This window comes from Hydra vulgaris, chromosome 10 (genome assembly GCF_038396675.1).
Source record: "Hydra vulgaris chromosome 10, alternate assembly HydraT2T_AEP".
In the NCBI taxonomy this organism is placed as follows: domain Eukaryota; kingdom Metazoa; phylum Cnidaria; class Hydrozoa; order Anthoathecata; family Hydridae; genus Hydra; species Hydra vulgaris.
This window is the reverse complement of record NC_088929.1, coordinates 12,115,001-12,131,310: the sequence shown is the minus strand read 5'-3', so window position 1 is coordinate 12,131,310 and position 16,310 is coordinate 12,115,001. Positions and strand designations below refer to the sequence as shown.

The 16,310-nt window shown below is 27.2% G+C and overlaps 3 protein-coding genes and 2 long non-coding RNA genes across 5 annotated transcripts in view; 1 reads left to right on the top strand and 4 right to left on the bottom strand.

Annotated features, from left to right (window-relative positions):
- Positions 1–7,201: 7,201 nt before the first annotated feature.
- On the bottom strand, positions 7,202–7,772 carry LOC136086501 (uncharacterized). The gene is made up of 3 exons (XR_010641372.1): positions 7,695–7,772; positions 7,354–7,450; positions 7,202–7,271 (listed from the first exon to the last, which is right to left on the bottom strand). It is a non-coding gene; the product is annotated as an uncharacterized LOC136086501 (long non-coding RNA).
- A 78-nt stretch (positions 7,773–7,850) lies between these two features.
- On the bottom strand, positions 7,851–10,775 carry LOC136086500 (uncharacterized). Its single transcript, XM_065808783.1, has 2 exons — positions 7,996–10,775; positions 7,851–7,880 (listed from the first exon to the last, which is right to left on the bottom strand). Exon 1 carries the CDS (start codon positions 9,665–9,667, stop codon positions 8,816–8,818), a length of 852 nt encoding a protein of 283 aa, XP_065664855.1. The 5' UTR covers positions 9,668–10,775; the 3' UTR covers positions 7,851–7,880; positions 7,996–8,815.
- On the bottom strand, positions 8,281–8,787 carry LOC136086144 (uncharacterized). The gene has a single exon (XM_065808420.1). The coding sequence runs from the start codon at positions 8,785–8,787 to the stop codon at positions 8,281–8,283; it is 507 nt and encodes a 168-aa protein (XP_065664492.1).
- LOC136086143 (uncharacterized) lies at positions 9,674–10,303 on the bottom strand. Its single transcript, XM_065808419.1, has one exon. It carries the CDS (start codon positions 10,301–10,303, stop codon positions 9,674–9,676), a length of 630 nt encoding a protein of 209 aa, XP_065664491.1.
- A 4,563-nt stretch (positions 10,776–15,338) lies between the features above and the next one.
- LOC136086499 (uncharacterized) overlaps positions 15,339–16,310 on the top strand; it is a 4,388-nt gene continuing 3,416 nt past the window's right edge. Inside the window, exons 1-3 of the long non-coding RNA XR_010641371.1 lie at positions 15,339–15,571; positions 15,847–15,915; positions 16,056–16,185. This is a non-coding gene — a long non-coding RNA (uncharacterized LOC136086499). The remainder of the gene's footprint in view (positions 15,572–15,846; positions 15,916–16,055; positions 16,186–16,310) is intronic.

Here is a 16,310-nt window from a genome sequence, read left to right as displayed (position 1 = left end):
TCACTTTACAAAACTTTTCTCATTTTAACACTGTGTTTCATCAATAAAGGTTCATCAGAAATGAATGATCAAATTAATAAAACTTCAATTTATACCAAAAATTGAAACAGAGGAAATGTCTTCACTACTGTAAATTTTCACACATTTGTGGAAATAGCTGACACTGTTGTAAAAAGAATTCTTTAGAAGTGATTACGTATGCTTTTTTAAAAAAAATATTTTTTAAAAGGGTGATTTAATGTAACTCTTATATAAGCTCATTTAGTTTGAATGTTTTTTTAGGAGAAACTAATTTTCGCGCCTACATTTAGAAATTATTTCGGATTTTTGTTTAATAAGCATTCTTGGTTTGCATGTGTAATTATTTCAATTATTTCTTGTAGGCAAAGTAAGCATTTTTTGGAAAAAATATGCAGGCGCTTTTAAAAGGATAGACCAATTCAGTATAAAATCATCAATAGTTTTATCTTTAAATTCCCTATATATGTTTAGACTGCATGGTGTCTATTGAATACTTTTTAATTTTTAAAGATTGCTAATGATTAGCAAAACGTTTTTTCCATTTCTCCTCTATTATGCCTATATATTGTTTATTAGGTACATTCTTAGAGGAAACAAAACATTTATATGCCACATTTTCTGATAAATAACCTCCACTGATTAGACAATTGTTTTTTGATTTACACTTTTCTGTAGCTTTTTTATTTAGGATTTCTTTTTTGTTTAGCAAAGCATTATTGTGAACGTTTTATAATTCTTTTCGTATTTTTTGTGCTTTTGTAGCTTACTTTAATTGTATTTCTATTAAAAATTTTATGTAATTTATGAGAGGGCTGGAAATGCTTATCGACCAATTTTAAAAACACTTTTCCTATGTTAGTGGAAACATTTTTGCTATATGGGGGGTTGAACCAAATTACATTTCTAGTTCTGTTTCGCTTTTTTGAATTCTTTTTTTCAAATTTTAGTTCAAAATATTCAAAATCACTTTTTTTAAAAGCATCTTCAAAAAATTTTTCAGAGGAATTGAATACATTTTCATTAGAGGAGTTTTGGTTAAGCCTGTTGTTAATCAAAATCGGGATTTGTTGTAGATTTTTGGGTGGATGATTTGATTCAATATTAGCATACAATAGTTCATCATTTGGTTTTTTAAAAGGCTTATATGAATCTTCAGAGAGGTTAAATGTGACATTAAGAAAACACACAACTTTTAAACTTATGTTAAATCGATTTGAAAACCAATATTTAAAAAAAATTTTATAATATCTTTTCTAGTTTAATCGAGCTGTGGACCAGACTTTTTTGCAATACTATTAAATAATCGTCGCAATAAAGGCTTAAATCATTTATGTTTCTTATTTCACTTAATAAATCTAAAATGTACCAAGAATGCTTATTAAACAAAAAACCGATTAAATTTCTAAATGTAGGCACGAAAATAAGTTTCCCCTTAAAAACTATAAAAACAAATGAGCTCAAATAATAGTTACATTAAATCCCCCTTTGAAAAATATATTTTTTAAAAAAGCATAAGTAATCATTTCTAAAGATTTCTTTTTATAATAGTGTCAGCAAATTCAACAAATGTGTAAAAATTTACAGTAGTTAAGACATTTGCGACTTCCTATAATTTAATTTTTGGTATAAATTGTAGTTTTATTAATTTGATCATTCATTTCTGATGAGTCTTAGTTGATGAAACACAGTGTTAAATGAGAAAAATTTTTGTAAAGTTATTTTTTTCTAATATATAATTGCTCCATTCTTTTATGAATATTGAGCACTCTATTTTGTAGAATACATTTTAAAAATTGTTTAAATATATATATATATATATATATATATATATATATATATATATATATATATATATATATATATATATATTTAAATAATCTAAATCAATTTTATTTCAAATGAACCATTTAATCATAAATAATTAGATATAAAAACTGTTATGTTTGTGGCCCTTTTGCAACACTGCTTTTTTTAAGATAAAACATTTTGAATACGTTACAAGAAATTAGCGGAAAAACGTGCTTAAAGTAAATTGGCGGTTTTCCAGAAGTGCTAATGATAACAAGTGTTCATCTTCATGTATCCGTATACAACGTATTTAAAATTGGCGACAAAGATAAGTTTAATACATTAGATAAAGATTTAATTATTGGTGATTTTGTTTTATGAAGTTAATACGGTTACTATTATGAGTAGTACAAGTTAATTAGTACGTTAATGCTTTGGCTTTGCATTTCGGAAATTTATCAGAATTCAACTCAGATGCGAATTGGGACAAATATGTGAGAGACTATATTTTTTCTTCATTGCTGACGACATTATTAATGAGGAGCAATAGAGAGCTATCCTTATGAGTAAATGTTGGCATGTGACATATAAGTTGCCAAGTCTTTGGTAGCACCGGGAAACACGAGCGATAGATCGTACAATGAGTAATGAAAATTGATAAGCAACCACAAGAGCCCAACCTCAAATCCGATAGCCAAACGTTTCAAATTCAATCCAAGAAATAGAGAGACTAGTGATTCAGTAACAACATCTGTTGCTGATCTCAGAGCTTTGACCACCCATTGTGCTTATGAAAATACACTGGATGAAATGCTGCGAGACAAAATAATGTGTGGGATTAACGACTCTCGAATACAAACGAGACAACTAAGTGAAGGATCTCACCTTTCTTTACAAAAAACATAAGAAATTGTACTAACTCTGGAAGCAGCAAATTAAGAAGCAATAGTTCAAAGCCATCAAAATGTTACCAGCCCAGCGGCAATCAATAAAGTTGAAATCAAGTCGGAAAGGCATTATGAACGTGAATGGTTTCGTTGCGCAGGCAAACATAATCCAGAGGCTTGTTTTTTCAAAGATCAAGAGTGATTTTTTTGCCCCAACAATGGACATACAACAAGAAAATTTCGTAAAAAAGAAAAGGGTGTCAAAAAATACAACAACCCAACACAAGATAGGAGAGGTTAATGGAAATCAAACTGAAGAAGAGCTGTATCACATTCAAAACAAATCAAATAAAAGGAAACAAATCATGATTGGCGTGAAAATCGAAGGTTTTTGTACACAAATGGAGGTCGACACTGGAGCATTTGTGTCAGTATTGAGTCTAGAAACATTTACAAACTTGCAAAAGAAGGGGCTCACCTGGAATGAAGCTCGTGCAACAAAACCAATTTTGCGGACATTCAAAATAAATGGGTAGAATTATTTGTTAACTTTAATAATCACTCATGGTAAAACACCTTCATTGATTGTCAGAAATTTGCTGAGAAAAATTAAAATTATTTGAAAAAAAATATTTCATGCAAGCTCAGGAATCCCAAGAAGTTACAATTCATTAATAATAAATACATTGGTTAAAAAACATTCTGCAGTGTTCCAGAATGTGCTCGGACAATTTAAAGGTACCATGGTACACAAAAATTTGCTGCCTAATGTAATGGAGAAGGTAAATATAGAACTCGATCGGTTGATATCTTTGGGCATTTACAAACCAGTAAGTCATTCCCGTTGGGCAGCTCCAATCGTTCCAGTCCTGAAAAACAACGGCCCCATTCGATTATGTGGAGACCATAAACAGACCGTAAATCAGGCCGCAATATGCAATATGCATGAGACAGAAGATTTATTTGCAACTTTGGCCGGCGGACAAAAATTCACTCTGATACTAATGAAGTTTTGCTTTCAACAAGCAGTGAATGCTCTTTCTCCTCTAGCTGTAGTCCAAGTAACGATATAGCAAACCAACATATTCCAAGCAGTTCATTTGTGGATATTGATAAAGTTCTACTGAAAATACAATTTATGATAGCGAGTTTTCTTTTTCAGATGATAGTAAAGATAATGAGGATAAACAGGTTGATACAGTTATGTCAGAAAATCTAACAAATTGGGCTGTAAAACATAAGTGTACCCAACAAGCAGTTAATGACTAATTAAATCTACTTCAGAATTGCGGTCATACGTTACCTAAAGACTAAAGAACTTTTTTAGGGACCCCAGCTAATGTTAGATATATGTACAAATGCGGAGGAACATACAAATATTTTGGAATTAAATGTGGTACACTACAGAGATTAGCAAATTTAAATTGTCCAAAACTTGAAAAAATTTAACGAAAAGTCAATGCTGATGGTGTTCAAATATTCAAATCTTCAGCTACTCAATTGTGGTCAATTCTGGGTATGTTTGAAAATCTACAATTCTTTCTTATAGCATTATTTTGTGGATCTAGAATTGCATCTAGAAAATCAGATAGTGTAGAAGACTACCTGAGTGATTTTTATTAATGAATTTTTGAAGTCAGAAGGCATATTCTTTAATAAATAAGTTTTTAGTTTTGAACTAATGGCTTTTATTTGTAATGCAACAGCTAGGCAGTTTTAAAATATGTGAAAGCTCATAATGATTACTTTGGGTGTGAGCGATGAGTCACAAAAGGAGTTTATTAACACAAAAAAATGCTATTTTCAGAATGTTATCTTACTCTACGTTAAGATGAGAATTTTAATGCCTAGATATATCCAGAATATCAAATAAAGCAAAGTCCTTTGATATCTGCTGGAGTAAAATGCATAAATCAAATTGCATTGGACTACATGCATTTGGTATGTTTAGGTGTGATCAAACGAATTTTGCTATTTGTAACAAAAGATGGACCAAGCAGTCGTAAAATATTGCAAAAGCAAAAAGACCAAGTCTCATCAGACCTAGAACAATTTAAAGATAGACTTTCAAACAAATTTACAAGGCAGCAAAGGACATTAATAGATCTCCCTCATTACAAAGGTACTGAGTTTAGGGAGTTTTTATTATTTAATGGTCCTTTAGTGCTGAAAAAAATATTTTTAATGCTACAATATGATCATTTTATAACACTTCATGCTGCAATATGTATTTTGATTAATTCAGTTGATGAAGATAGAAAAGCACATTCAAATTATGCAAAAGAAATTCTTAATTAATTATTTAATTAAGAAATTCTTAATTAATTATTTAATTAAGAAATTCTTAATTAATTAAAATATACTTTGTTTTAAAATTTGAAGAATCATATGGTAAGGAATTTGTTGTCTTTTCATTTTCATTTATGTGATAATGTCATTTTTTTTGACATCTGTTTAGATTCATTATTGTGTTTCCCTTTTAAAAATCACTTGCAAGTTATAAAAAGTTTTATACATAACGCAAAAAATCTAATAGTGCATGTTTTCAAACGAGTTCTGATTTAGAGAAAACGTTTGAAAATTATGCAAGTAAATATCAATACACGGTTATTTTTTCAAAAAATGCAAATAATTCTTGTTTTTTTTTTTTATTCCTATGAAATCAACGTCATTTGAATCTTATTTAAAAAATTACGATAAAATTATGGATGAACCTAATTTAAAACTAATTGAATTGCAAACCGCCTTTTTTTATCTTAAAATTAACAAAAGTGCTGGGTTTGATAAAATTAACGTTAATGTTGTAAAATCAGTATATGATATAATAGATCCCTCATTATTTCACATTAAAAAGACATTATTTAATCTTTCATTTAAAACAGGTATTGTCCCTAAAAAGCTAAAAATTGCACAAACCACGCCGATATTTAAGTCCGGAGATGACTCAAGTATCTCTAATTATTGGCCTATATCTATTTTACCTTGTTTTTCAAAATTATTAGAGAGAATAATGTACAATAGGGTTTTTAATCACTTATCAGAAAACGACATGTTGTTTTCAAAACATTTTGGTTTAAAAAAAAAAATTCAATGGAACATGCAGTGGTTGAACTAGTCAATCAAATATCAAGTGCGTTCAATAGTAAATACTTTGCCTTAGGAGTTTTCATTGATCTGCCAAAAGCATTTGATACCGTTAATCATAATATACAAATAAAAAAACTTGAACACTATGGAGTAAAAAATAATAATTTACTCTGGTTTAAAAGGAATATGAGCAATAGAAAACAAGTATAGTGTATGAACAAAAACAAACATTCCCGACTGCCGTACCTTGTGGGGCACTATTTTAGAACCACTGATGTTCCTAGTCTACATTAATGATTTGAACTTAGCAATTGACCTTGTAAATTGTATTGTTTTTGCAGATGACTCCAATCTTTGTTATTCCCACAGAGATATTAATACACTATTTGAAACAACAAACGAACAATTATCGAAAGTTAATGAGTGGTTTATAAGTAATAAACTTTCTCTAAATGTGGATAAAACCAAATTTATTTTGTTCCACAAAGTGAATAAATTAAAAAAATTCCCATTAAATTGCCTAACCTCATAATCAATAACACTAACATTAAAAGAGAAAACTCAGTAAACTTTCAAGGCGTAATCTTAGATGAACATTTTCGTTGGAGTTTACATATAAAAAGTATGAAAATAAAAAATCAAAAAATTTCGCCACTATATAGGACAAAACCATTTTTAAGCAATAATTTTTTAAAAAGGTTATGTTTCTCTTTTATTCATTGTTATTAATTTATTGCAATATCACATGGGCAAATACAAACCATACAAAATTAAAAAAATTGTACAGTAAACAAAAACACGCGTGCAGAACAATTTTTGAAGCTGATAGAACTGTACTTGTGAGCTTTTTATATATAGTAGCAGAAAGCAACCGGTAATACGGGTTACGGTCGGTCTGTTACTTACTTTAGTGGCTGTTTTCCACAATTTAAAGTTGCGATACCTTAACTAATACCCTGTAAGAAAAACGCCTTCAAATTAAAAAATTAAACCATCTGTAAAATTAAAATAAATTAATTTACCAATAATTTAACGTTATTTGAGTAATTTACAACTGACATAGGTCAAATCAGTGTATGGCAGAACCATTTTCCTAGACATTACTAAGTTCAACACAATACGCTTTTAGTTACGGACACAAAATAATAACACTTCATCATGCTTTATATTGACAAAAAACTAAAGCTAAATTCTAGTTATATTTTTTATAACATGAACTTTTATTAATAAGATTAATATGAAATGAACATAAATTATTCATGAGTTATTAATTTTTTGGTATCCCCTTGATACATGTTTCTTTAAAAAAGGAAATTGTCTTTAAAACTTTAAATGCACACAACTAAATAGATTTATTATAAATAATTGAGTACAAATACGTTTCAAACAAAAACAAATTAATTTACAATCAAACATGTGTATAACAAATTGTAAAAAAATATGTAAACTTTGATCTTTTATAATGCATTAATGCGTCATATAACAAACCTAAAATAAAAATTGTAACAGATAAGTAGACATAAAAGAAAAAAAAAAAACAAAACAAAAAAAAAACTGGAAAACAATTTACCTGCTTTTCGGTAGCCTGTTGTCATACTTAAACTGCTGTCATGATGCAGCTTGTCGGTGTTGTTTTATGACGTTATTTCACGTTGGCTTTTAGTAAACTTTAGTTAAATTTAAAAGACATTACAATAGATTTATAATATTTTAATTAAAAAGCAAAAAAGCAAATGCTCAAGGAGCCAAACTAAAAACATTAAAGATAAAATATCAAATAGAGATAAAATATATTGCATTTAAAAAGTAAATTAAAAAGGGTAAAACTTGTGAAAATTTAATTTTAATAAAAATATGAGTAAAATGCAAACAGTTTAAAAATGTCATATTTATCTTAAATAATTCTTTCACCTATTGCACATATTTCTCCATAAAAAATGTATAAAATTCAAAACACAGCTCTACCAGTTATGCTTCTACCAGACACTAAAGACAAAAAATATACCTCAGAATAATTGATAGAATAATATTTACATATAAATAAATATATAATTATAATTTTTTTACCTATTCCCCTCATTGCTTCCATGAAGTTGTCTAAAGTAAGAAAAAAGATAACTGAAGCTAAAACTAACAAAAGCTAAACTAAAATTAACTATAAGCTAAACCAAAACTATAAACTAAAATAAACTTTAAATTTTAATATCTGTACCTCAGAAGACAAAGGTCGGTTATCCAGTTTTTTTTTGAAAATGATTTATGTATGAGACCTTTTTAGTTTTTTCAGAAAGAGTATTCTGCCATTCAGTGTCATCTTGCAACAAACCTTTCAAAACACATGCTTCACGAAATGTTTCAAGGACAATACCATTAACAATACGCACATCCTCCCAAGATGTTGCACTCTTTGCTTGCAAAAGTTATAGTCTAAAAGAAACAATTCTCCAGTTGGATTAACTTTATACATTCTTACTATCACCTTATTACCACCTTTTTGTCAAACCTTCCATTTACAATGTTTATCATCAAATATAAAGTGATAAGGAATACCTACATACGAATAGCAATGTGCTCTTTCATTTGCAGTATTTAACTTAAACCATGCCGTTAGGTACGTATCACATTGAGCTGCGCAATCTAAAGCCATTTGTTCTGCTCCTTCTCTAAAATACACTAATTGAGTTTTAGGTAGATGAACTTTAAGGCGTATAATAGTGTGTGACATAAGACTTATTGAATACTCGAAAATTCGCCACAATGCTTCAGGTGCACTTACAAAACGACAATCTAAAAAAGTGTTTACTTTATCATGATTAACTTTTTCATTTATTAAAATATAGGCACAGTCGCGACCCTTGCATATATATTTGTACAAATATTTAACAGCCTTAACAGACATGCAAGCTTCAACATTAATGTGAGCTTGATACTTCTTTGATAACCATGGATTGTAAGGTACCACCCAGCGGTTATCTACATTGTTACCTTTAATATTGATAACCATTATGAACTGCTACTGTGTTAGCATTAAATTATTTAGGATAGTTTTTGCTGCAAACCCCATCTTTCATGCAGGGAGAATTTGGATTCAGTATGCCACAGGGACTGTGAATCATGCAAGTTTTAACAACGTCATAAAGGTCTCGATTAACAATCGGATCTGGAGTTTCTGCAAATATTAAATTATTGATATCATAAGCTGTTTCAAGCTTATCATCATTTGCAAAGTGAAGTAAAATATAAACATGTGGCAAACCACGCTTTTGAAACTCGATAACCTGAACATGTGTTACAACTTTCCATAATACACCGTGCTTAAAAATGTCATTGAGAAAGTTATTTAATTTGAGTTTAAATTCTCGAATAACCAAGTCAGGTCTATCATTTTCTGTCTGACCTGGATTTAAATTTTCAGTTATCTCGCGCCATTTTGGGTTCCAAGTGAAAGTAATAAAAAGATCTGGTTTACCATACTTTTTAATTATAGCCACAGCATCTTCAAAGTTTTCCTTTATAGCTCTAGGACTTCGAACATAATTTGATGGCAAAACTACAACACGCCCTGGTCTAACATTATGATCATTTCCAAGGTTGTTTACATGTTCGTGTAAGACATCATACTGCTCGCTTGTCAGTTTGTTTTGGTTTTTTCTGATGAAACCAAGGAGCTGACCTTCAATTTTAACAAATGCATCAACAGCATATTGCTGAAACAGTTTTCTGCCATGAAAGAGTGAAGAAAAAAATGGTTCAACTAAAAGTTTATAATTGTAATACTGAGGTAATGTAACATGATTTCTAACCAATGTAGCACGTTCAGGGTTGTTAACCAATTGATTATGCCAACCAGCATCACCCCTCGGAAAAAATAGAGGACAAACCATAGGATCTTAGTTGACTAACATAATTGATATAGTTTTAAGAGGATGACCTCTTGGGTAAATAACAACTTCCCTGGAAGCAGGTGGTGCACCATCTTCACCAAAAAATACAACTGCAACTTCATTATGTGAAGGGAGATTATAGCGACGTCTATCATGCCCTTCAAGTAAAGATATTTTTACAACTGAGACTGAGCAACCTTCTAGAGCTGCTTGACGAATTTCTTCAACTTCCACTTCAGCCATATTTTTAAATGCGAGAGCAAATGGGTTTTCTTCAGTAATAATAGTTTGCAATCGAAACATTAAATCACTTAAAAAAAGATCATTCCCACGTTGTTGCATTCTAAAATTTACAGCTGCAAGTGGATCATAGATGTATAGTTGACAATATGTCGGCGGAACATCTTGATTTGGTCTTAAATTACCAATACGATGAAAAACTTGATCACATATACTAAAACATGGCAGCCCATGATTCATGGGTTGAACTACATTAGCTTCAAATGAAGCAAAAGAAAGACAGGCATTATAATTTCTAATATATTTAAAAAAATTCAGATTGGCAATTCGATCTGCATAGTTTCCTTTAAATAATTCTTCTAAATCTTGTGGAAATGATAAAGGTTGCCTTTCCATTATGGCAACATAAAAAATGTGTTTCATCAGAAAATTTCTTATCACCACAATGCTGAAAAATATAATTCATTTCTCCTAAATAATTATAATCTGGAATAGTATTACTTTATGCTATATAATGCATTGTTTCGTATCTAGCAGCATTTCTAGCATTTTGTCGATTATTAAATTCATCTCGCCTAAGCCTATTTCTTTCATTTCTGCGACGATTATTTTCAACTCGCCTAACCAAGCTCTCCTCATTTGGGTTCCAATTATTTGCTGCTTGCCGAGCAGCATTTTTAAGTCCATTATTAATTTCATCTCACCTAAGTCTATCTCTTTCATTTGTGCCACAAACAACTTGCCTATTAACATTTCCATTTTCTAAACTACATCTGCTTCTAGACTAATATCATTCATTTAAACTTCACTTTTAATTGAAAGTAGTAACAAAAAATCATAAACGAATCCTGAAGATTGTGATCTTTCCTATATAATTTTTTTCTACTCTAAATAGCACACACAAATAATTTTTATATATAGCAGACCGCTATTTAAAATAAATTATACAATAATCTTATGACTTTGAAAACCTATATATATATATATATATATATATATATATATATATATATCAGCTAGGAGATGTTTGAAAAAAAATTAGCTTAGCAAATAGTAATTAAAAAAATTATTAAAACATGCAATTCTAATAATAAACATACTGCTAACAAAGAAAAATTTAAAAAAAAAGCGTTCTAAACCCTTTGTTGCAAACTTAAAAATTATTTCTTCAAAACAAATTATTAGCAAACGTTTTTTTCAAAAATTCACAAAACTTTACAATATTTCATTTTTCTATACCACATTAATACATTATCTGGTAAATCTAAAATAAAAAATGTAATGAATAAGTGAATAAATAAAAGAAACATTACATTCAAAAAATGAAAATTAATGCACCTTATAGAGAAAATCTGTTGTGATTTACCAGAGTAGTAGTTGTAAAATATTATTATTTCATGTTAGCTTTTACAAAATAATTTATGCTGGAACATCATGATTCCAAAATATTTATAGCAAAATCATGTAGTAAACAGTGCTAAGACGAAAAATCAAATTGAAATAAAACAAATTGTATATATGGCAAAATAATTTGTATTGGCTTTTAGTGAATTATTAAAAGCAGTGAATTTTAATAAAATTACCTTTTTACCATTTTTAACAATAGACACCAACATGAAGATAAGCCAAATTTCTATCAACTCAAAAGATAACAAAAAAAAAACATCACAGCCACAAAACACAACAATAGCACACACCATAAGTTTATATAATATGATTATAACAAAACTTAAGTAAGCTAACATTCATATTTAACAGAACATAAGTAACAACATTAGGCAAAATGTTATTAAAATACATTATTATGTATTTTTTGACACTAAATACTATCATGTAACCCTCTGTTATAAGTACATCACTTGGCTGGCAAAGTTGACAAATCTTACTCTACACGTTTACAAAGTCACAGCACTTTGAAACAACATAATATAAGCATATGAACCAACTTTAAACACAATAAATGTGTTTAAATATGAATATAAGGTTAAATATATACCTTATATACATATTTAAACACATTTGTAAAAACAATTATATAACACATATTGACACATACACAAACAATAAAAAAACACTTTACATTATTTTAAAACACATCTATAAAACAACAATAAAGCACTTATTACCACATACATATCAAAAAAGCATAAATGCAAACAATAAAGGTGTACAAACAAAAGTTTTAAAAATGACGCGAGAAAATTTAAAAAGATTCAAAATAACAAAATATATATTTACAAACAATACTCCTTACCTATTTTTTTTTCATAAGAACTGTAATCCTCATAACAAAATTTAACCTTTACATACAATAACATGTGACATGCCATGTCAGTGTTGGCACAAAATTTTAATTTAATTTTTCTAAATTTTCTAAAAAAGAACAAAAATAGTTAATAGCATCACAGAAACTTCAAAGTAGTAATAACCATTTTATGGAAATAGCATTAGTATAACTTTAAATAACATCAATACCCGTATTTTCTTTCTAAAAAATAAAATAATAAAACTGCTAAAAGTAAAGCTAAAACAAACAAAATATAAACAATTTAAAAAACTAAAATCCTTTCTACTTAAAATCCTTGCTACTTCATCTAATTAAAATTTAAATCCTTTCTACTTTATCTAATACAAATGTATATACAACTATTTTATATACTTACTTCAATTATAATATGATCTTAACGATGATTATTTATCTTAAAATGATTCTTTATGTAATATATCTAAACTAATGATTAAATTTCATAAGAAAAAAAGTTTCAACTCGCATAAGAGATCTTCTCCGATGACCGCGTTCATTTTGAGAACGCGTTCTTTCAAAGCATAACTAATAAAACGACATTAAACATTAAACATTAAACGTTTCTGTAGTATTAATATTAAGATTTAATTCTCCAAGTATAGGCTCTTTTGCGTATACTTGGAGAATTAAATATATGTAAAATCAACTTACACCAAGTTTTAATGTTCATGTATAATACAAATATATTTCAATCCTATTTTGACAAAATAGTTCATAAATATCCATCAAAATTTTCTAATAACAACTTTGTTGTCCCAAAATATAATGTAAAACTAACTTCATATTCAGTTATTTAACGTGGACCTTACTTGTAGAAAATGTTTCCCAAGATTGTAAATACACATAAGAGTAGTATAAAGCAGTTTAAAAAAGAATCAAAACAGGTATTCTTACTTTTGGATTTTAATATATCTGATTTTAAATAGTTTTGTTTTTTAAACTCAAATAAAAAAAAAAAATTAATTTCATTACATTAATTATGGTATTACCTCTATGGCGTTTGCTAATTTATTTACGATATTTCTATGAAGTATACTTATTTATTCATGTTATTTCTGTGGTGTATATTAATTTATTTAATTTTTTGTTTTTAAATCTTAGTTTAAATTTTTAAGTTTTAAGCAAATGATAATATCTTATTTATTTTTTCACATTCACTTAATCTTACTCTTTCCTTAAATTTTGATTCTTTAAATTTATCTTTAAATGACAACAACTTGTTAATATTTTACTTTTTTATTTTTTTAAATAAATAGTTTGTTAACTACCCAGCAAACATGTCAGCGTTGAATCAACGTTGAAAACCGGTCGCAGCGTAGAAAAAGCGTTACAGTCACAAAAACAACGCGCTTTCAACGTTGAATCAATGTTTGTTATTGTATACTAAATCGCGGTAAATTTAAACGTTGAATAGGCGTTGAAATTGTAACGTAATTTAGCTTCTCAAAAAAAGACGTTTATTCAACGTGGAATCAACTTACGCAAAAAGCCATTTTAAAGACGATTCAAAATCTATGCTTTATCAACGTTAAAAATAAACCGCTTTTTGAACGTCACATTTTCAACGTTGAATAAGCGTATAAATATCAACTTATATTATCTTCTCAAAAAACCGCGTTTATTCGACGTTGAATAAAAGTACGCAAATAATCACTGTAAAAACGTCGCAAAGTTGAAGGTTTATCAACGTTAGACATTAGCTGCTTTTTCAACGTATTTAAGCTATTTATGAAACAACGCTTATTCAACGTTACATATACCAACGTTGAAAATGTGGTAGTTAAAAAACGTTGAAAAAGTGTTATATTGCCAACGTTAATTAAACGTTGTTTTGACAACGTTGAGGAAGTGACACATTGAAAAATATTGTCTCATTAACTAGCCATTACAAAAATAATTTGCCGTAAAGAAAAGGCAATGAAAACTTAATAGAATGCATGCAGATGGTATAGAAAAAATATTTTGATAAAGTTATGTTTTATAACTTCTTTTTATTGCGGCTAATTTAAAACTTTTAGATTTTGCACCAAGTTGTATATAATATACATAAATCTCAGAGTATATTAGGTTTATTCAGGTTATTTTTGTTGATGATTTATTTATTTTAAAAAGACCATTTTAATAAATTGCAAAGTTGTATTAAATATGTTACTTCTAAGTTAAAAATAGCTCTTAATTTTAATAAGATTCAGATGTTTTAAGTAATATCAAAATTAATAAAACATAATATGTCAGACTAAACTTAGTCTGTTCACAGACTAATTTTTTTATTTAATTAAAAAACTTTAAACGCCTTACCCTAATTATCAAGCAAATATTCAGTATAAAATCTTCGACCAATAATGAAAGTATGCATTATTAAGTTTTTTTTTATATAAAAACACGTTTGGATAAAAAACTTTATTTCCATTTCTTTGAAAAACTTCTAATTTTAATAGGAAAAGTATTAAGTCCTAATTATAGAGTTGGTGTTGTATATTTAATTCCAACATTTATTCTTTATCATATATTTTTATTTATTTTAATAATATGTATTTATGCATATATATATATATGGGTAAATTTATGAATATATATAAAAGAAATATATACATTTTATATATGTTTATATAATGTTTATATTTCTAGTCCTAATTTTGGAGTTGGTGTTGTATATATAATTCTAACATTTATTATTTATCACATACCTTTGAAATGTATTTTTATTTATTTTAATATTATTTATTAATGCATGTTAATATCAATATATATATATATATATATATATATATATATATATATCAGAAATATATACATTTTATATATACATATATATATATGTATATATATATATGTGTGTATATGTATTTATATATATATATATGTATATATAATATATACATATATATATATATATATATATATATATATATATATATATACATATAAACATATATATTTGTTTATAAATGTATATATATATATATATATACTTATATATAAATGTATATATACATATATATACATACATTATATATATATATATATATATATATATATATATATATATATATATATATTATATATATATATATATATATATATATATATATACATTTATAAACAAATACATATATGTAAATTAAACAAATGATGCCTTTTTTTTTAGATGATCTATTACAATGACTTCACAATCTTGGGCTTAATTTGTTTATTTTAAAAACAGATTGAAGCAGAGGCAGTTGCTCTATGTTGTTGGTTAGAAGATGGTTGGTTATTTTTGTCAACTGGTGTTCATGCAATGAAAGCTGCCTATAATAGTTTTCCAATTGATTATTCATGGAACAAGCTTAGAGTTCAAAGATTTAAAGTTACTGGAGGTCATTAAATTTTACAGTACTCATTGCTATTTTAATTGTTTTATATGAATAAAAAAACTGTTATAGTTTTATATTAATGGTGAAGTACTATATCAAATAAACATCTTATAAGTCTTATTTTTATTTTGGGATAAGTAAAATTTTGAATCTGTTTATTGTATGATGATTGCCTAGATATATATCGTAATCTGTTTGCACTGGGTCTACATTTTAGTTTTTACATTTTTGTTTAAATTTGTTTTACTAAATAATTACTTATAAGTATCTATTATTAGATAAAGAAGTAGGCAAAGGATTTAATTTTACGACTACAGAGGACTCCAAAAAAGAATGAAAGTAATTATGTTAGTGAATGATTGTGTTTCTCTTCGTATTTAACTTTTTATATGGTGAAGAATAAATAAAACTTAATATTAACTATTAGTCATATCTGATTTTAATAATACTGTTTAAATTTTTTTGAAATGATATAATTTGATTTTAGGTGTAAGTTTATTTAGTAAAGTTCTGGTAGATCAAAGAAAGAGGAATGATATGGTTTTAACTGGTTTCCATCTTATGAACAAAGTACATTATATGATTTAAATTGATGGTTTATAGTTACAACTATTCAAGTAAGTTTAATTTAGTTAATTTATGTATGGAATTGTGACTATTTTTAATTGTAAAATTTGACTTCCATAAATTGTATGTCTATATTTATATAAATATATATATATATATATATATATATATATAT